Raw genomic sequence first — 21,552 nt, 5'->3', positions numbered from 1 at the left:
GTTTTTCAAAGTCTAAGACAGTGGTCCTCCCTTTTGACACAACTTATCCATTGGCGCCCCCCTCCTCCCAAACACGCACGCACACACGCGCGCACACGCACACACACACACACAAAAAATTCTGGAGGTTTTCCTGCTACCTCATCATGCTTGGTTTCAAGGTGTCGCTGAAGTTTAGCGGGTCTCATGCTGTCATTAGCCAAAATATTTTGACAAACCACACATAAAGGTCGTGGTTCATCAGCTGGTTCTGTCCACGTAAATCCTAAACTCAAAAACTGATCATCATAACGTCATCTTTTGGGTTTAAGCCCTGAACTTGAAGGCTTTGAATCGGGGGGTCTCAGAAATCGATCCATTGAATTAGCAGGCATATACCTGTATTGGCGGGCTTGCCAAACAGAAGCGAATTCACAGCTATGGCCTTCTGGGTAAAAAAGGTTTTCTTATTTTTGACTTATTATTTTTTTTAGCTTTGTTTAATTAAAACGTTTAAATATAACAAAAAATACATATAATAATTAAACTTAATAATTATATTTTTATTATATAATATTTTTCCCGCGCCTCCCCTGACATGCTCTGGCGCCCCCCAGGGGAAACGCGCCTCACACTTTGAAAACCCCTGGCTTAGCAGATATTATCATTAATGTGATAAGTCATTAACAATTATGTATTTAAAATATACACTCACCAGCCACTTTATTAGGTACACCTGTCCAACTGCTTGTTAACGCCAATTTCTAATCAGCCAATATGGCAGCAACTCAATGCATTTAGGCATGTAGACATGTCACATGGTCAAGATGATCTGCTGCAGTTCAAACCGAGCATCAGAATGGGAAAGGTGATTTAATTGACTTTGAACGTGGAATGGTTGTTGTTGCCAGACCGGCTGGTCAAAATATTTCAAAATAATTCTGCGGGCACAAAAGCCTGGTTAATGCCAGAGAACAGACAAAAATGGCCAGACTGGGTCGAGTTGATAGAAAGGCAAAAGTAGCTCAAATAATTCTTGACACCATTGGTACCAATTAAGCATGTGTCAACGCCACAGCCTACCTGAGAAGAGTTGTTGACCATGTCCATCCCTTTATGACCACAGTGTTCCCATCTTCTGATGGCTACTTTCAGCTGGATAACGTGCCATGTCAAAAATGCACAAATCATCTCAGACTGGTTTCTTGAACATGACGATGAGTTGACTGTACTCAAATGGCCTCCACAGTCACCAGATCTCAATCCAATAGAGCACCTTTGGGATGAGAACCCACAATATTACTACATAATCTGAGATTCGCATCATGGATGTTCAGCCGAAAAATCTGCAGCAACTGTGTGAAACTATCATGTCATTATAAAGCAAAGTCTCTGAGGAATATTTCCAGTGCTTCTTGAATCTATGCCATGAAGGATTAAGGCAGTTCTAAGGGCAAAAGGGGTCTAACCCCATACTAATAAGGTGTACCTAATAAAGTGGCCAGTAAGTGTACGTGCAGTTATAGAGTACAGGAATGTCTATCATAAATGGTCATAAAAACAAATCCTATTAATGTTTTTACTAGCATCAGTCATAATAACACCAAATTGAATGAAATATAAAAAAATATATATTTTTATTTTTATTTGACTCTTAAACTGTTTACACACATACAGGCAACCATCAACGCTTCATGTTCAACTTTTACCTATTTTTCAGTAAATTACGCTAAAACTACTATTTTAGAAGGTAGACTAATTTACATACAGTACGCTTACCTGTCCAACAGCAACAAGGCCAACTCAGGATTTTCTTCGTCACTGTTTTCACTGTGTTAGCGCAGAGCTTTGTCGATTTTTCAGATGTCAGACCATTATGGTTTCGTCAGATGTAGTTACTGATTGTCTTTTGGCTTACTTGTAAATAGTGTTAATAAGTGTTACTAATTGCTACTTTTGAAGCACTTCATGAAACTTCAAAATCTTTACGTATTATTTGTTTGAATCGTTTGGTTTCAGAGCGCGCATCAAATATGATCACGTGATTTTAAACAAGGCTTCCTTAAGTTAGCCTGTTGTTAATTAATAAAATTGCAACTTTGGAGTTTATATTTTATAATAAATGGCATAAAAGCGTGTTGTTTTAATCCATAATAACATACCTCAAGTTATTATTATTTAAATAGCGTTACCATGGATCTTTTGGAATTCTCTGTTGGACGGTTGGAATGTTTGAAAGTTCTCTCCTTGACATCCAACCACAACGGTGAGTTACACGGTCACGCCAGGCCGATAAATTAACGCAGTAAATTGAATTAAGAAATGATTAATTAATCGTATGAATGTCGCAAACAAATATTAAAGCGCTGAGAGAATTGAGAAAACATCGTACGGGTCCCTCCTAAAGGATTCTACTTTTTATGTTGAGTCACCTCGGTGACATCACTGGGCTCTACAGGAAAAGTCAGTCACTACACACTCGATCAACTCGCATGATTAATTCATAATCTCAATGTAACCTATTGAATAAGCACCTATTCGACATTTTGCATGTCCTTCTAACCATTTCTGATATATTGTTCAGTTTGTTGTGCATCTGTGCTGCTGTTTGAGTCTCTTCAGTGACAACAGGCAGAAATGTTGCTACATACAGAGTAATTACGAAGGTAAATTCAGTTATCCGTATTCATCATGCATAAATGAAATGTAACATATGTATTGTGCATATATTTAATAATCAGGTTTCATTAAATAGTCTCTAATACTTATTTTGTCTGTTTGTGGTGCATCTATGATGCTGTTTGAGTATCTTCAATGACAACGGGCAAGAAAGGTAATCTGAATGTTACACATAAATTCTGCATCTTTCTGATTGTCATGGTGCATGTCTTTCTAAACAAACTATTATGTTTATTCTCTGTTTGTTGTGCATCTGTGCCACTGTTTGAGTCACTTCAATTGACAGCAGGCAGGAAAGGTCAGTAGCTGCACACTTATAAATGAACACAGTAAATTCAATAACACACATTATTATTATGCCATAATCTGGATGATTATTTCCTTCTGAACAATCTCTACATTTACTGTATCTTCTCTGTTTGTTACTGCACATCTGGTAACGAGCAAGAATGTTGAGTCACGACACACCAATAAATGAATAAGGTAAATTCAATAACCCACACTATTACTACATAATCTGAGTGTTATTAATACATTTAGCATCTTTTTAATTGACATTGTGCGTGTCTTTTTTCTGTTTGTTGCTGTGCATCTGTGATGATGCTGTTTGAGTCTCTTCAGTGACAACAAGCAAAAAAACTGGGCAACGATAAATGAACACGGTAAATTTAAACACACATTATTACACCATAAGAGTGTTACAAATACATTCAGCTTCTTTAATTGTCATTGTGCACGTCCTTCTGAACAATCTCCAATGTGTATCTTCTCCTTTTCTTAATGTGCATCTGTGCTGCTTTTTGAGTCACCTCAATGACAACGAGCTGGGAAAGTCAGTCACTGCTCACCGATAAAGTATTAGGTAAATTCAATAACTCACATTATTAACTCATAATCTCAATGTAACATAATAAATATGCACCTATTGAATCAACATTTTGCATGTCCTGAACATTTCTAATATATTGTTCTGTTTGTTGTGCATCTGTGCTGCTGTTTGAGTCTCTTCTGTGACAAGAGGCAGAAATGTCCCTACGCACCAATTAATTATGAAGGTAAATTGAGTTACCCATATTTATGCTACATAAATAAATATAACATATATATTCTGCATCTATTTAATAATCAGGTTTCACTGTAGTCGCTAATACTTATTTTGTCTGTTTGTGGTGCATCTATGATGCTGTTTGAGTATCTTCAATGACAACGGGCAAGAAAGGTAATCTGAATGTTACACATAAATTCTGCATCTTTCTGATTGTCTTGGTGCATATCTTTCTAAACAAACTAATATGTTTATTCTCTGTTTGTTGTGCATCTGTGCCACTGTTTGAGTCACTTCAATTGACAGCAGGCAGGAAAGGTCAGTAGCTGCACACTTATAAATGAACACAGTAAATTCAAAAACACACATTATTATTATTATTATTATGCCATAATCTGAATGATTATTTCCTTCTGAACAATCTCTACATTTACTGTATCTTCTCTGTTTGTTACTGCACATCTGGTAACGAGCAAGAATGTTCAGTCACAACACACCAATAAATGAATAAGGTAAATTCAATAACCCACACTATTACTACATAATCTGAGTGTTATTAATACATTTAGCATCTTTTTAATTGACATTGTGCGTGTCTTTTCTGTTTGTTGCTGTACATCTGTGATGATGCTGTTTGAGTCTTTTCATTGACAACAAGCAGAAAACTGGACACCGATAAATGAACAGGGTAAACTTAAACACACATTATTCCACCATAAGAGTGTTACAAATACATTCAGCTTCTTTAATTGTCATTGTGCACGTCCTTCTGAACAATCTCCAATGTGTATCTTCTCCTTTTCTTAATGTGCATCTGTGCTGCTTTTTGAGTCACCTCAATGACAACGAGTTGGAAAAGTCAGTCACTGCACACCGATAAAGTATTAGGTAAATTCAATAACTCACATTATTAATTCATAATCCTAATGTAACATAATAAATATGCACCTATTAAATCAACATTTTGCATGTCCTTCTGAACATTTCTAATATATTGTTCTGTTTGTTGTGCATCTGTGCTGCTGTTTGAGTCTCTTCTGTGACAACAGGCTGAAATGTCGCTACACAAATTAATTACGAAGGTAAATTCAGTTATTCATATTTATCCTGTATTAATGAAATGTAGCATATGTTTTCTGCATCTATTTAATATTCAGGTTTCACTGTAGTCGCTAATACTTATTTTGTCTGATTGTGGTGCATCTATGATGCTGTTTGAGGATCTTCAATGACAACGGGCAAGAAAGGTAATCTGAATGTTACATAAATTCTGCATCTTTCTGATTGTCTTGGTGCATGTCTTTCTAAACAAACTATTATGTTTATTCTCTGTTTGTTGTGCATCTGCGCCACTGTTTGAGTCACTTCAATTGACAGCAGGCAGGAAAGGTCAGTAGCTGCACACTTATAAATGAATACAGTAAATTCAATAACACACATTATTATTATTATTATTATTATTATTATTATTATTATTATTATTATTATTATTATTATGCCATAATCTGGATGATTATTTCCTTCTGAACAATCTCTACATTTACTGTATCTTCTCTGTTTGTTACTGCACATCTGGTAACGAGCAAGAATGTTCAGTCACGACACACCAATAAATCAATACGGTAAATTCAATAACCCACACTATTACTACATAATCTGAATGTTATAAATACATTTAGCATCTTTTTAATTGACATTGTGCGTGTCTTTTTTCTGTTTGTTGCTGTGCATCTGTGATGATGCTGTTTGAGTCTCTTCAGTGACAACAAGCAAAAAAACTGGACAACAATAAATGAACAGGGTAAATTTAAACACACATTATTACACCATAAGAGTGTTACAAATACATTCAGCTTCTTTAATTGTCATTGTGCACGTCCTTCTGAATAATTTCCTATATTAATCTTCTCCTTTTCTTAATGTGCATCTGTGCTGCTTTTTGAGTCACCTCATTGGCAACAAGCTGGGAAAGTCAGTCACTGCACACCGAAAGTATTAGGTAAATTCAATAACTCACATTATTAACTCATAATCTCAATGTAACATAATAAATATGCACCTATTGATCAACATTTTTCATGTCCTGAACATTTCTAATATATTGTTCTGTTTGTTGTGCATCTGTGCTGCTGTTTGAGTCTCTTCTGTGACAACTGGCAGAAATGTCCCTACACAAATTAATTACGAAGGTAAATTCAGTTACCAATATTTATGCTACATGAATTAAATGTTACATATACATTCTGCATATATTTAATAATCAGGTTTCACTGTAGTCTCTAATACTTATTTTGTCTGTTTGTGGTGCATCTATGATGCTGTTTGAGTATCTTCAATGACATCGGGCAAGAAAGGTAATCTAAATCTTACACATAAATTCTGCATCTTTCTGATTGTCTTGGTGCATATCTTTCTAAACAAACTATTATGTTTATTCTCTGTTTGTTGTTGTGCATCTGTGCCACTGTTTGAGTCACTTCAATTGACAGCAGGCAGGAAAGGTCAGTAGCTGCACACTTATAAATGAACACAGTAAATTCAATAACACACATTATTATTATTATTATTATTATTATTATTATTATTATGCCATAATCTGGATGAATATTTCCTTCTGAACAATCTCTACATTTACTGTATCTTCTCTGTTTGTTACTGCACATCTGGTAACGAGCAAGAATGTTCAGTCACGACACACCAATAAATGAATAAGGTAAATTCAATAACCCACACTATTTCTACATAATCTGAATGTTATAAATACATTTAGCATCTTTTTAATTGACATTGTGCGTGTCTTTTTTCTGTTTGTTGCTGTACATCTGTGATGATGCTGTTTGAGTCTCTTCAGTGACAACAAGCAGAAAACTGGACAACGATAAATGAACAGGGTAAACTTAAACACACATTATTCCACCATAAGAGTGTTACAAATACATTCAGCTTCTTTAATTGTCATTGTGCACGTCCTTCTGAACAATCTCCAATATTTCTCTTCTCTGTTTCTTAATGTGCATCTGTGCTGCTTTGTGAGTCACCTCAATGACAACGAGCTGGAAAAGTCAGTCACTGCTCACCGATAAACTACCAAGGTAAATTTAGATCCCACATAAACTGATTGTTAAACTTCATTTTAATTCTCATCCTGTGTGTGTGTGTGTTTGTGTGTGTCCTTCTAATCAATCGCTAATATCCGTTTCTTGTTGTGCATCTGTCCTGCTGTTAGAGTCACCTCACTGGCATCGGGCAAGAAAGGTCAACGCAGACTGATAAATTAATAAGGTAAATTCACCACAAATTCAATTACTGCATAATCTGAGTGTTACAAATTTGTTTAGCATCTATTAAACGGTCATTGTGCAAATCCTTGTAATCAATTGATAATATGTATCTTCTCTGTTTCTTGTTGTGCATCAAAGGCTTCTGTTTAGGTCTCTTCAAATGACAACAGCTAAGGAAGCCCAGTCACTGCTCACAGATAATTGAATATGGTAAATAATAATTCATTACGTTTAAATTAAGATGGTTTTGAAATATTACTTTAATCATGGATTTTTTTGTGCCCAACTCTGCTTCATTCCAGCTCTCCAACAGCTGACGGAGTTTTAAAGCCCAAGCATCGGCCAGTTAAATATGACTGCATAACTGGCAAACTACAGTTCTCTGTTGACCAGCCTTCAGCCAGTCCAGCTCCAAAACTTTGACCGCTGTTTTTGACACATAGAATGGGCCGTTCCAACGAAATCTGCCCCGTCACAAGTGCCGCAACTTCTTATTCGTTTGATAAACAAATAAAGCACTAGTTTCTGATTACTGTTTTTGTGTCATTTAATTTTTGTAGAAATTAAAATGACCCAAAAAAGAACCACAACGGAATTTGCCCCTTGCTCTTTACGGTAAATATCTATTTTTTTGTTATCAATCTAATCCATTGATTCTTGACACCATTTTACACAAAAATTATGGTTCCACTTTACTTTTTTTTTCTTTTTCTTTTTTTTGGAAATAGGGAGATTTTACTGCTCTCCAGAATTCAACAGTTGAGTCTTACCGTGTTTAAATCTATTCAGCCAAGCTGGATGGAGGCCCTTTTAGCTTAGCTTAGCATAGATAATTGAATCAGATTAGACCATTAGCATCTGGCACAAACATAACCAATGAGTTATCCCATTTAAAGCTTGACTCTTCTGTACTTACATTGTATACTGAGACTGATAAAAAAAATGGAAAAGTTGCTATTTTCTTGGCAGATATGTCTAAACAAAGCTATACTCTCTTTCTGACCTAATAATCAAGAACTTTGCTGCAGTTCAATGGCGGCAGCAGGAACAATGATATTACACAGCACCTGAAAATCGTGCTACAATCGAGACATTTCTGAGAGAGGATTCAGAATTATTTTGAGGCACTACATAATTTTAATGCGACTGCTACAATCGTGAGAAAAGTTTCAAGAAGTAAAGTGTTTTTTTTAACCTTAAATCAGCACCAAACCACAATGCATCTTTAGGAGAGACTATTATTACTATTGGGCAGCATGGTGGCGCAGTGGGTAGCACTTTTACCTCAGCAATAAGGTCACTGGTTCGAGTCCCGTCTGGGTCAGTTGGCATTTCTGTTTGGAGTTTGCATGTTCTCCCCGTGTTCGCGTGGGTTTCCGGTTTCCATTTCTATAGGTGAATTGGGTAAGCTAAATTGTTCGTAATGTATGTGTGTGAATGAGTGTGTATGGATGTTTCCCAGTGATGGGTTGCAGCTGTAAGGGCATCCGCTGAGTAAAACATGCTGGATAAGTTGGCGGTTCATTCCGCTGTGGCGACCCCAAATTAAAAAAGGGTCTAAGCCGAAAAGAAAATGAATAGTATTACTATTTATCACTATTTATGTTTGAGCTATTTTGTTGTAAAATGGTATAATTTTAGTCTTCTGCTTGCTATTTTTTTTAAATAGATGAGACTATAATTGGATTAAAACATGACTTTATTAAATAAAATGAATGTAAACCTGTTAACGGAGCACATTTTGCAAGAGATTACGATTACTAGTACTAAAGAACTCAGTATAGCTCCAGTGTCTCTGGAAGACGAATGTGATGGATGTGATTTCTCCCTTTAGAGCAAATATATCACAAGACCTTTGTAAATTTACATTAGTGAGCTTATAATGCAAGCCCAACTTTCACTAGCTCATATATGTCAGTAAAGTGCTAAGGTGTGTTCATGTGAGAGACATTTAAAGTGTCAACACAACCAGAAAAGCAAATAGAATCAATCATTTTAGATGACCAAAGTGGGAAAGAAAAAATATATAAGAAAAAAGTTGTATTTTTGCTTGTTCATATGGCTAAGTATAATAGCTTTACTCTATGCGTGCTGTATATTAAAGAACAGGAACTAAGACAGGGGTAGCTTTATAAAGATATTTTACAAAACAATTGCTTCACCTTATAAATTAATATAAAAAAAGAAAGGTCAATGTTTGGTCATTGGCATACAAGTACATTGTATATGAACGTTTTAAATAATTTACACATTAATCTTGTAAAAGAAACACCTTTTAGAAAATAGGCTCACTTTATTACCTAAACGGTTAAGTTTTACCATTTTTGTATCTATTTAGCCGATCTGGTCAGGCGGAGGCACTTTTAGCTTAGCTTAGCATAAATCATTGAATCGGATTAGACCATTAGCATCTAATATTTTTGGTAATTTTCCTTCTTATAGCTTTACCCTTTTGTCAAACCTGTAACCAAGAGGTTTGCCCAGTATGCTGAAATTCACAAAAACAGGAATTGACAGTCAAACTTTCAATCTATTTTGTATGTTTTAGCATACCTTGCTTTATATATTTTATATATTTAAACGTTTTACTGACTAAATTTTGCTTAGTACATTGTGAAAATGAGAAGTTGATATTTTCTTAGTATGGCTAGGAACTATGCTCCCATTCTGGCATAATAATCAAGGAGCTTTAATTTACATTAAACTTAGCACACAATGTAACTAACAATGTGACATTTTTTGAGTGGGATGCTAATGGTCTAATCCGATTCAATGATCTATGCTAAGCTAAGCTAAAAGTCCTCCCACCAGATCCAGAAATCGTCTAAATGGATTTAAAAAGGTCACACTTTATTTAGATGGTTTAAGGTTCTAATAGTCAGTTAAATGTCTGTTGAAGGAGCAGTATCAACAGATATTAAGCAGACAGTCTAATACTAAAATGGACCATCAAAATAAAGTGTTACCTTCAAAAATGGTAAAACTCAACTCAAAGGTACTTGTAAAATGAGTCAATAAAAAAAAAAATGTTCCTCAATATCAGCATCCAATGTTCTTCCTCAGTGATGCACTGATCAAAAGTAGTAGAAACTTCTGGTGACTTTAAAAGCAGCAGAAGTGCCCACGTATGGTGTGATGACTGTGGTGTTTTCTGTGGTTTGTTTATAATGTCCAAAGTACTGAATCTGGTAGGTTCCTGCTTGAGCTGTTTGCGGGATGTGCCACTCCACTTTAGCCTGACTCCTGCCCGCGAGTCCTTTAATCCAGTGAAACCTGGTCACAAACACATTTAGATTTATGCATTTGAGGACGCTTTTATTGAAAGCCCAAATGAAAAATAATTATATATATACAGTTGAAGTCAAAATTTTTAGCCCCCCCTGTTATTGTTTTTTCCCAATTTCTGTTTAATGGAGAGAAGATTTTTTTCAAAACATTTCTAAACATAATAGTTTTAATAACTCAATTCTAATAACGGATTTATTTTATATTTGCCATGATGGCAAGAGATAATATTTTACTAGATGTTTTTCAAGACACTTCTATACAGCTTAAAGTGACATTTAAAGGGCCTAATAATATCTTAAAGGCGCTAATAATTTTGTCCTTAAAATGGCTTTTAAAAAATTTGAAACTGCTTTTATTCTATCCGAAATAAAACAACTAAGACTTTCTCCAGAGGAAAAAATATTATCAGACATGCTGTGAAAATTTCCTTGCTCTGTTAAACATCGTTTGGGAAATATTTAAAAAAAGAAAAAAATCTATTTATGATTTAAATTATTTAAACATGAAAAAATATTATCGTAATTTATTGTAAATACTACATTAATTCATTTGTTGTGATAATTTGCTGTGGTAATATGCATGTATGCATTCATGTATTTATTATGCCATATCAGCAGAATTGGTTACATTCATGACACATTTGGTAATACATGATACAATACATGATTTTTACAATCATAACAGTTTCCTAATAATCAAAGCGTTATACAACAAAAATATTAATAAAAGGTCATTTAAGATCTTTCACTTTAGTCATCTACTGTTATGCAAACAAATTTTATACCTTTAACTCATTTTTACCACAGTAAACTGGTGTTTTGTTAAGTATAGTATTTACAGTATTCTGTAGCATTCATTAACCACTATATAATATGTAAATATAATATAGTATACACAGTAGAATACATTTTACTGTAGCATAGTTTAAAAACGCAGTAGTGTTTACAAACTCACAATTTACAATATTGTTATTATTATTTGCCATAAACCTGTAACCAAGAATTTGCCTACACTCCAAAAAAAAAAAATAGGTTTGCTGCTTGTTCAAACTGCCTAACTAAAATGAGCTGAAACAAAACAATTGTTAAGTTTTACGGACAGATTAATTGTTTAATGTTCAGTCAACTTAACATAGTAAAAAACAAAGTTAACTTAATCGATTTGCATTGGGATGACATGAGGGGATTCTGCATTTTGTACAGGTTGGGCCATTTATATGGATACACCATACCCGTCAACCCTCCTGTTTTTCTCGGGATTCTCCAGTATTTTACAGTTCTATCCCGCTATCATCCTGTAAAGGTATTTTCCCGTATTTCTCTTGTATTTTCAGTCTTTCTTAAGAGCCCCTTGCTCTTAAATGCGAGCTTGTTCTGTGCTTTCGCTTTGTTTAGGCACAAAAACACTGAAATAAACATATTTAAAATAAATACTTCTTTTTCATCACAGGTGCAGTCGCCCCTTCATATGGAATCCTCAAACAGTCATATAGTGGTGCGTGACTGTCAGCTGACGTGTTCTATAGTGATAAATAGATGCTGTTTCCCAAACTGATACTGTGCACACGATATGAAGCGGAGCGAAAGTATGGGTTTTGGGTGCGTTTGAACAGACATATACACATAATTAATAATATTAATATCCCTTATTATGGTGGGCATATCCCTTATTTTCACATCATAATGTTGACAGGTATGGGATACACATTAATAAAATGGGAATGGTTTAGTGATATTAATGTCCTGTTTGTGGCACATTAGTATATGTGAGGGGGCTTGTAAATAACTCATGAAAGAATAAAGCTACGTTTAAAACCAAGCACACCATTGTTTTTTTTTTTTTGTTTTTTTTGGGGGGAAATTCCTAATAAGTTTATTAAGGTGTATCCATATAAATGGCCCTCGCTGTACAGTGTACACTCGAAATATGACGTCTGCTGCTTGTTCAAACTACTTATCTAAAATGAGCTGAAACAACACACTTCTTGAGTTTTTTGGTTCAACTGAATTGTTTTACGTTAAATTCACTTAAATGCGTTAAAAACTATTTTGACGGTCCATGCGCAGAGCGCAAAACGCAGGGCGCAAACGCTTTCAGGGCGTGTCAGAACGCATTTTTGCTAATTTACAGACGGGAAATCTGCCTTGGGCCAAGGCGCATGGTTTAAATAGGTTGAGTTTCTTTTCTTAATGAGTTATAGGTGTGTTTTGAGAATAAACCAATTAGAGTCTCATCTCCCGTTCCCTTTAAGAGTCAGCTGCGTCGCGCCGAGAGCGCACTTGCGATTTACAGGACGCAAAGTAAGTCTAAGTGGAAAAAATGAGCATTTCACAAGCAAACAGTTAACAGTTTTTTTAACAGAAAACTGTTAAACAGAGCATCTACTGTGTGAGAATGAGAGATAATGGATCACTTTCACTTTCGCTCTTGGATAGGAAAACCTTTAAGCACAGACATCAATTAGCCTATAAATAATTAATTTTGTTTGTTAAGCGCAAAGATTTGTTTCAAAACTATTTCTAAATTCAGTTCTAATTTCCAGCAAACGAATACATGAACAATAATGACCAAGTGTGTTCAAAATACTAAGTTTTTTCCAAATACACCTGCCATGCCCCTTATGGTCTAAAACCTGACAGGTGGGCAAATCTAAGCTTGTTTTTAATAAAACAAATATAAATATGGATATAATAAATAATACTGCTAATAATAATAATAACATTATACAAAAGCAAATTGTTATGATTGAACTGAAAAAGCCTCCCGAGATGAAGAAGTTATAAAAGCAGTGATTTTTCATATTTATGTAGGCTAGAAAATAATATGTTTTGTAATATTTTAATCCTTTATATTTATATCCTATATCTATTCTTATTATATCCTTAATATTTAAATTTTTTCATATGTAAATATATTTGCCTATTGCTCTCTTGTGTGTATTAAGAGTTTAGACCGGGTTAGTTTTGGTCTAATGAAAAATCTATTATAGTTTCTCAAAATAGCAACGCGCCAGCGGTCCGCCTCAGAACGTCTTCCTTTTTAGACCAGAACGCCTATGGGTGCACAAATGAGCGCTAATGCTATTTAAACAGCGTAGCGCAACGCCTCAAAACAACTCTTGCGCCAAGCTGAAACTACCAAAAGACTATTGCGCCGCGCCTTGCGCCACTTTGCGCCGGGTATATGATAGGGCCCATAGAAACAGGCAAAGAACAATTTTAATCAATATTCAGTCAATAAACTTTCAATCAAAGATCCAGAGTTTCCATTTCACTGACCACATTTTGCTTAGTTAGTACATAAACACACACTGCCTAATCTAGAATTACTATAGAGATCATGTGTGGATTTCGGCCTGAGGATTAGACCGGCTATATAATAAGTGATAAGAGCTTGACTCAGCATTTGCCTTATCAGACCTTGAGACATACCGTCAGCTTTATTAACACATCAATGTGTAATTATAGAATGATTCAAACATATAAAACATAAACATTAGCATAGCGAGCATTTACACCTTTAGCAAACATCTTCAGCATGTATGCAGCAACAACATTACCTTGTTTCCCATGATGCGTCGTTGTGAATTATTTCCCATGAGCCTGTGTCGTTGTGAAACCTCTCCACGGTGACCAGTGTCGTATCTCTCTGATATCATAATCACCATAGATTAGCTATATCTCACACACAATGCAGCACGTTTTGCAAGAGATTACTTTATTGGAACTTACAATATCTCCAGAGTGCCTCGGGTTTCCAGAAACAAATGTGACGGATGCGATTTCACCCTTTAGAACAAATAAATAACATGTATCTTTTGTCAATTTACTGTACAATAATGAGCAAAAGTAGCTAGCTTTGTTTTCGATAGTTTCAGGTGTGTTCATGTAAGATATTTAAAGAGTAAGCTCCTACAAAATTACAGGAATTATTTAGAGACCCTGATTTTGCTGCGGTGATGTATGCTGTATGGACCTTTTTATTTTTAGGAATTATAATTAATTACAAAATAAAAGCCTGTTCGCTCTTGCATTCATATAATGGAAGCTAACCCGATCAGCATTAAATATATATATTTTAAATGGAAACATGTGGCATATCCAAGTTATTCCTGGGATATATGACTGAGTTTGGTGAAAAGCAAACCAAAATGTAACACATAAAGTGCAAAAGATACAGCCCTTTTTACAGTCATTTGCTGTAATCATACCCGCCTTAATCTCACAGTAAAATTCTGAATAAAATATATTACTGTGAATTTTTACAGTTAAATCCTGTAAAGTGATACTAATGTAATTTACTGTGACAAGTTACAGTAACGTTGTGAAATTCTGGGATTTTTTTTTTTTTTGTATCTTTTAATGAAAATCCTTGAGCTACTTGTTAACAAAACTATTGCCAATGCATTTGTACTTCTACTCAGCCAGGAAAAGCAAAGATCTTATTTTTAATAGAGTAAGCTGTGTTGTATTGTAAAGTATAATACAGTATTTATTAGAGTTTAGCACTTCACGATAGTTAATACTACAGTATGATTTAGCATTCATTAACAAACGTTGTTAATAATATGATATACTGTACGATCTATTATTAAATTAAGAGTTTAGTTATAATTGTTTAGAAAAATTAAGATAAAAAAAGAACACAAATGTGCAGTTTCTTAAGTCTACAGCATTAATGAATTTTGTAAATACACAGTATTTAACTGTAATAGGAACTGTATTTTACTGTAGGACAGTTATGCAGTATGCTACTGTATTTTAAATTTGGATTGTGAAAATTACTGTATTTTTACAGTAAAGATACACAGCACAGTAAATACATCTACAGCAACATAAATGGTGATGTAAATGTAAATACAGTATTTTTGCTGTAATCGATTTACTTTAAGTTACTGCTAAACTGCTGCCAGTAAGTAACCGCAGAATCTACAGGAAAATGTTTAAGCAATTGTTTCCCCACAACTCATGGAAAAAATGTAAAGTCACACGACACTACTATATTTCATTATACTTTTTAGGTATATATTATTTAAAGTTTAATTCCTTTCTATTATTTGGTTAAGTGAGAACTGGACATGTTTCTTTTATTTCTCCTAAAATAAGTAAAGAATATGCGAGAAATACAACACTGTAAACAAATCTGTAATTTTACGGTTTATTTGCGGCAGCTGGGGTTACGAAAAAAAAACGTAAAATAACGGCCATTAGATAAATTTATTGTAAAATAGCAGATATTAAATTACAGTAATTTACCAGAAATTTAAATTTAAGGAAATTACTTTAATTTAATATCCGTTATTTTACGGTATATTTCTGTATTTTAAAGGCCGTAATTTTACATTTTTTTACGTTTTTTTTTTTACAGTGAAAGTTAACTTAAACAATTACGACTTTTTACTAGTTGTTATGCAAATTTGTGTCACGAACCAAAATAATAGCAAACATATACAATACATTCCACAACAAAACACTTGAGATTATATATTTTAAGTAAAATAGAGTAAAAAGTCAAGTAAAAGGAAATTTTACTTGAGTAAAATCTGTGGCAAGCTTTTTTTGAAAAAAACAAAAAAAACAAAAGATCTCCCCAATCTGTGAATTTGTATTGAGATGATTGGATTTTGTCCTTGATATTTAGCTAAATGTGACCTTATTACAATACAGTATTGACCTACCACTTTATAGACAGGGTTAACCTCCTGCAAGACATCTCCAAAGGTGGTGCCAACTGGTGCTACATCTGCCACCGGGTCTCTTACTTGATTAAAAAGTTTGTCTTCATCAAAGAAAGGGGGTTCGGGACCCTTTGGCAGCTCTCCTATTGTGCCCTGTGGGAGATTTGTTCATTCATGAGATCAGCCAGATCATTTAAATTCATCAGAAATATGCAAATGAGTTAAAGGTGGAGAGTTACATGAGCTATGGCTTTGGCCAGGCCTCTGTAGCGCTGGATGTACGCGGAGAGAGTGTGAGGGCCAAAAATGGTGGATGCTCCTTCATATCGCTGGATCTAAGAGAGTCGGGGGAAAATCATTTGAAAAGATAGAACAGATACAGTTGAAGACAAAATTGTGAGCCCTGCTGTGAAGTTTTCATCTTCTGTCAAATATTTCTCAATGTTTTAGTATTTAGTTTTTTTAGTTTGGCCGAAATATTTTTTTTAAATGAATAAATAAAAACTGCTAAGGTTAATGTTTATGTTAAGTACGTTTTTTTATTATTATCTTTTTATAGGCTACAGATAGACTGTTGTAGAGGTCTGCATTCCCTTGGCTGAGCCACGGGACCTGGCCAGATTTCTTTTGGCGCGGTAATAAATTTCCGAATCAAGTGCGGGAGCGGTCAGTAACTGGTGTCATTTTGGACAGGGGCAGTTGGTCTAACAATATCGGTCCCGACTCCCGAGTGAGCGAGCACGCAAATGTATGTATGTGTGTAAATTAGACAGCGTGATGCTGCGTTTAGCTTGTTTGTTGCTGTGTGTGTGGTGTGTGTGTGTGTGTGTGTATGAGAGAGAGCATGATGTTGCTGTCTGTGTGTGTGTCACTTGCTTGATGATGTGTGTGTGTGTTTGTACAGACAGCGTGTTATAAGGCGGTCTGGACTCTGTATAGCTGGGTGGTTTACGGTTTTGTTCTCCCCCCCGCTCATTAGCAGGAATGGGCGCGGCGGGTAGAAAACGGAGCGGGACAACAAATGCTGATAATAAGCGGGAGCAGTCGGGTTTGGACTAAAACCTGGAGGGTGCGGGCGGGAGCGGGATTTAAAATTCAATCCAGCGCAGATCTCTACACTGTTGTCCACTTACCTTGTCTAGTTTATCTAACTAAACTTTAAATTGCACTTTAAGCTGAATATCAGTATCTTGCAAAATACAGTATAATGTATTGCCATCATGGAAAAGACCAAATGAGTTATAAGACATTAGTTATTAAAACTATTGGATTAAAAATGCACTGGACAAAATCTCAGTTAAACAATTACTGTACATCCTCCACAACTCTGGTGTGATTGTTCTGTAAGTGTAGTTCATTTAAATGAGCCATCTACAAAGTACGATTTAGCTAAAAAGTAAGTCTCAGTCCACTCACTCCCATTTTTATGCAAATTTTTACGGACCTTTCATCTTTCCCCTCCTCCTACAATCCCCCTAAACAGAGCTGGGCACGCCCACTTTCCTGACTTTTTCCAAAGTAGAGATGTGAAAAAAACCCTGCTGAAACAAGGGGGTTTCATGGCCCTTTAAATCGACGACAGAAAGAGCTTAGCTCTCCTTCTCTTCTTTTTGCAGAGTTTTCAATTTTCAAATTTGTGGTATTCATTTTGAATCACCCTGTATATTATGATACAAAAACCTTGAAATAAACTGCCAGTACTTATTTCTCTATATATTAGTTCTTACACATTAAAGTATTTCAAACAACTTGAATATTAACAAAAGTCACTTTGTTAAACTGCAGAGTTGAATTTTCCGCATCAAAAGTCGACAGAAAGGAGATCAAGATCCCATAATGCAATTAATAACCGTAAAAAAAAATGTCACTTGTGAATCAAAAAAAACACGAAAACTGTTTTGCTAGACTGTAGTGGGAATATATATATTTTTTAAAAATCTAATTTGATAGAAAGGCTTATATATTTCATCATATCATGGCTGTCATCTTATATTGCCATGGTCTGTACCTTGAAGCACCATAAATATCATGACTGTTATGAATGTTATGGTCGCAGTATTTCTTCAGTACACATCAATGATCAACTAAAGCCAAGTACCTGGTACTCCTCGTATGTAGTGATGTAGTGGGTGTAGATGTTGCACAGACCAGCGACCACCACTTCTGCGTTAGTGAAAGATTCCTTTACCTCCAGCTCCTGTGCAAATGATTGAAATTTCAACTTTTACAAAATAAGTCACTACATACCCCAATAAACATTTATGTTTGTGTGAGTATACTACTGATTGGCATAAAACTAAATACTATTAGAAAAGAAACAATTTAAAGGGACAGTTCAACTAAAATATCATTTTCAAAAACATAGTTTTCATGAACAGAAAACTCCAGATATGAGTATTAAATAGGAAATTTACAGCAAAATCTCTGGTCATTTTTTAAGCCAGATACTAATGGTCTAATCCGATTCAATGAATTATGCTAAGCTTAATGAGCTTAAAACTCAACTGTTAAACTTTAGGAGACTTTTAGGAGAACTTTTTTTGCTGCTTGTTCAATCTATTTATTTAAAATGAGCTGAATCAACACATTTCTTGATTTAATTGGCACAACTTAATAGTTTTATGTTCAATCTACTTAAATTTGTAAAAACAACTTAGTTAATTAATCAATTTGTGTTGGAACAACATGGAGGAATTTTGTGGAACCCAGCATTTCTCACAGTGCGTAAAATGAGTTGAAAATACTTGCTCAGACAATACTAAAACATTCATTCATTCATTTTCATTTTGGCTCAGTCCCTTAATTAATCGCCACAGCGGAATGAACCGCCAATACTAAAACAATAATACATAATTAAATACAGTTTTAATTGTTTCCTTTTATTAGTGAGTAGTATTAAAATATTATGAGAAAAAATATTGCAAAATTAGCCAATTTTCAATAAAAAAGTAGTGTTCCTTTAAACCCAAAGTAAGTAGTATTAAAATTTAGAAAACAGTTTTTTTTAAGTGTAATATTTGATCATATTCTACTGTTGTTGTTGTTGTACTGTTGCATTGATCAAATCATTCATTCATTTTCCTTCAGCTTAGTTTCTTTATTCATCAAGGGTCACCACAACGGAATGAACCGCCTACTTATCCAGCATATGTTTTACACAGCGGATGCCCTTTCAGCTGCAACCCAGTACTGGGAAACACCCATACACTTATTCACAAACATACACTATGGCCAATTTAGTTTATTCAGTTATAGCACATGTATTTGGACAGAGAGGGAAACCAGAGCACCCCAAAGAAACCCATGCCAACACGGGGAGAACATGCAAACTCCACACAACTGGCCTCGAACCAGTGACATTCTTGCTGTTAGGCGAAAGTGCTAACCACTGAGCCACCGTGTTGCCCCTAGTGCAGCCTTATGTAAAAAAAAAAACAAATAATTTAGGTAATTCAAACTGTTCTCACCCTTTTGACGGCTTCTCTTATCCTCCTTCCTGACATGGTACTAAAACATATAAGAAAATTCAGGTTTATCAAAACTGGCTGATTATGAAGCACTGTCTCTATCAATAACCCAGATGTGGCTTTTACCAAATCAACAGAACTCACGTAAATTCTCCCGGGACGGCGACTACCGCTAAAGAGCCGATAGTGATGATCTGGACGTCTACAATGGCTGGATGCCATGGAAGCGGTGAATCCATCTGAGCAAAACAACAATCCCTGTTAATATTTCAAATTCCTTATGCACTGTGCCAATTCTGGAGTTACTGTGTCTTTTGGCACATGGAAATCTAATGCTTATTACAGTTGAAGTCAAAATTATTAGCCCTCCTGTGATTTTTTTTTTTCAAATGTTTCCCAAATGATGTTCAACGGAGCAAGGAATTTTTAACAGTATTTCCTATAATATTTTTTCTTCTTAAGAATGTCTTATTTCGGCTAGAATAAAAGCAGTTTTTATTTTTTTTAAAGCATTTTTAAGGTCAATATTATTAGCCCCCTTAAGCAATATTGGATCCAGAACAAACCATTATTATACAATGACTTGCCTAATTACCACAACTTGCTTAGTTAACCTAGTTAAGCCTATAAATGTCACTTTAAGCTGAATACTAGTATCCTGAAAAATATCTAGTAGTATATTATGTACTGTCATAAAATAAATCAGTTATTAGAAAGGAGTTATTAAAACTATTATGTTTAGAAATGTGTTAAAAAAAATCAGCAGGGGTGTGGGGGGAGGGACTTGAACTGTATATCAAAAAACGGTAACATATTGTAAATTCAGACTCCATCTGTATCTGTACCTCCCCAGTGCTGAAGAGGATTGGTTTAGGCTGATGGCAAGCCTTGGTTTCATTGGATGGTGGTCCCAAAACAGCATCTCTTATGCCATCCCAGAAAGGGTCTCCTTCCGTATCCCCTGTTCAAAAACATTAAACGATCAGCATGTCGATTATATAACAAACGGCTATAAGAGTGGGTTTATGTTAATAAGAGTGTAAATATATGTTGTTTGTCAATGAAACTCTTCTCCTCGCCTTGTAAAAAGTTGAATTCTCCTCCTCCATCAGTTGTACCAGCAGCAAAACTGTGACCCAGAGCTGGTTTACACGTCCGTCCCTTATGACAGAAACAGAGTCAGTGCAAACACCACAGCTTTCCTGTTCTATAAATGTTAATCTCACTGGAAAACATCTGTAAAGTATATAAAAAATACTATAGTGTTTTTGAACCTGATACTATACTAAAGAGTTTTATACTGTATAATACAGTATTTACAACAATTTGTTAATGAATGCTACAGTATTAACTAGTATGAACTGTAATACTGTAGTATACTTTATATATATATATATATATATATATATATATATATATATATATATATATATATATATATATATTAACATTAATTCTTAACATTAGTTTTCACTGTCTTCTTAAATTCTGTTCATAACAACGCAGGCTCAATTTCAGCATACAGTAGGCTACATCTGACTGCAGATTCTAGGTGAAATTAACTGTACAGAGCAGTATGAGCCAAACTACTGTCGTTCCTTTTCACTCTAATGATATTGACAGGGATATATTATCGATGAATGAAGCTGCAAATAGCAGGGAACACAACAGAATTTTTTAAGGGGACCCAAAAACGTGACGGACCCAGCTGGGATATATCTACCCTACTGAAAAAAAATAGTTTGAACCAGCCTAGGCTGGTTGGCTGGTTTTAGCTGGTCAACCAGGCTGATTTTAGAGGGGTTTTAGCCACTTCCAGGCTGGTTTCCAACCATTTCCAGCCTGGTCTTAAAACCAGTTTGACCAGCCTAGCCAGGCTGGGAGCCCAGCCAAAACCAGCTATGTCCAGCTTAAACCAGGCTGGTCAAGCTGGTTTTAGCTGGTCATTTTCCAGCCTGACCAGCTAAGACCTGGCTGGAAATGGCTGTAAACCAGCCTGGAAGTGGCCAAAACCCCTCTAAAACCAGGCTGGTCAAACAGCTTAGGCTGGTTTAAGCTGTGTTTTTCAGCAGGGTATTGTGCTGTGACTATTGCTCAATGAAGTTGTATTGCTCAGAGCATCTGATCTTTGAAGTG

At 35.0% G+C, this 21,552-nt stretch overlaps 1 protein-coding gene and 3 long non-coding RNA genes across 6 annotated transcripts in view; 2 read left to right on the top strand and 2 right to left on the bottom strand.

Annotated features, from left to right (window-relative positions):
* The window catches only part of LOC141376752 (uncharacterized), a 36,994-nt gene extending 34,327 nt beyond the window's left edge, over positions 1-2,667 (bottom strand). For all 3 annotated transcript variants that reach the window (XR_012387821.1, XR_012387820.1, XR_012387819.1), the window contains exons 1-3: positions 1,759-2,667; positions 1,063-1,255; positions 695-920 (exon numbers count right to left, since the gene is read on the bottom strand). This is a non-coding gene — a long non-coding RNA (uncharacterized lncRNA). The remainder of the gene's footprint in view (positions 1-694; positions 921-1,062; positions 1,256-1,758) is intronic.
* Positions 2,344-3,127, top strand: LOC141376753 (uncharacterized). The gene is made up of 3 exons (XR_012387823.1): positions 2,344-2,442; positions 2,564-2,812; positions 2,948-3,127. It is a non-coding gene; the product is annotated as an uncharacterized lncRNA (long non-coding RNA).
* A 2,840-nt stretch (positions 3,128-5,967) lies between these two features.
* Positions 5,968-7,599, top strand: LOC103911899 (uncharacterized). The gene is made up of 5 exons (XR_012387822.1): positions 5,968-6,204; positions 6,382-6,795; positions 6,930-6,985; positions 7,123-7,194; positions 7,287-7,599. It is a non-coding gene; the product is annotated as an uncharacterized lncRNA (long non-coding RNA).
* Positions 7,600-9,959: 2,360 nt separating this feature from the next.
* The window catches only part of asah2 (N-acylsphingosine amidohydrolase 2), a 25,042-nt gene continuing 13,449 nt past the window's right edge, over positions 9,960-21,552 (bottom strand). The window contains 10 exon segments of the mRNA NM_001007763.1: positions 9,960-10,257; positions 13,832-13,920; positions 14,004-14,060; positions 15,950-16,102; positions 16,189-16,284; positions 18,048-18,146; positions 19,417-19,456; positions 19,561-19,655; positions 20,262-20,377; positions 20,496-20,577. Of these exon segments, the coding sequence (NP_001007764.1) occupies positions 10,059-10,257; positions 13,832-13,920; positions 14,004-14,060; positions 15,950-16,102; positions 16,189-16,284; positions 18,048-18,146; positions 19,417-19,456; positions 19,561-19,655; positions 20,262-20,377; positions 20,496-20,577 (1,026 nt within the window). The 3' untranslated portion in view covers positions 9,960-10,058.

This window comes from Danio rerio, chromosome 12 (assembly GCF_049306965.1).
Source record: "Danio rerio strain Tuebingen ecotype United States chromosome 12, GRCz12tu, whole genome shotgun sequence".
Taxonomy (NCBI): domain Eukaryota; kingdom Metazoa; phylum Chordata; class Actinopteri; order Cypriniformes; family Danionidae; genus Danio; species Danio rerio.
Note: the sequence above shows the minus strand (reverse complement) of the source record. Positions and strands in the feature narration are given on the sequence as shown.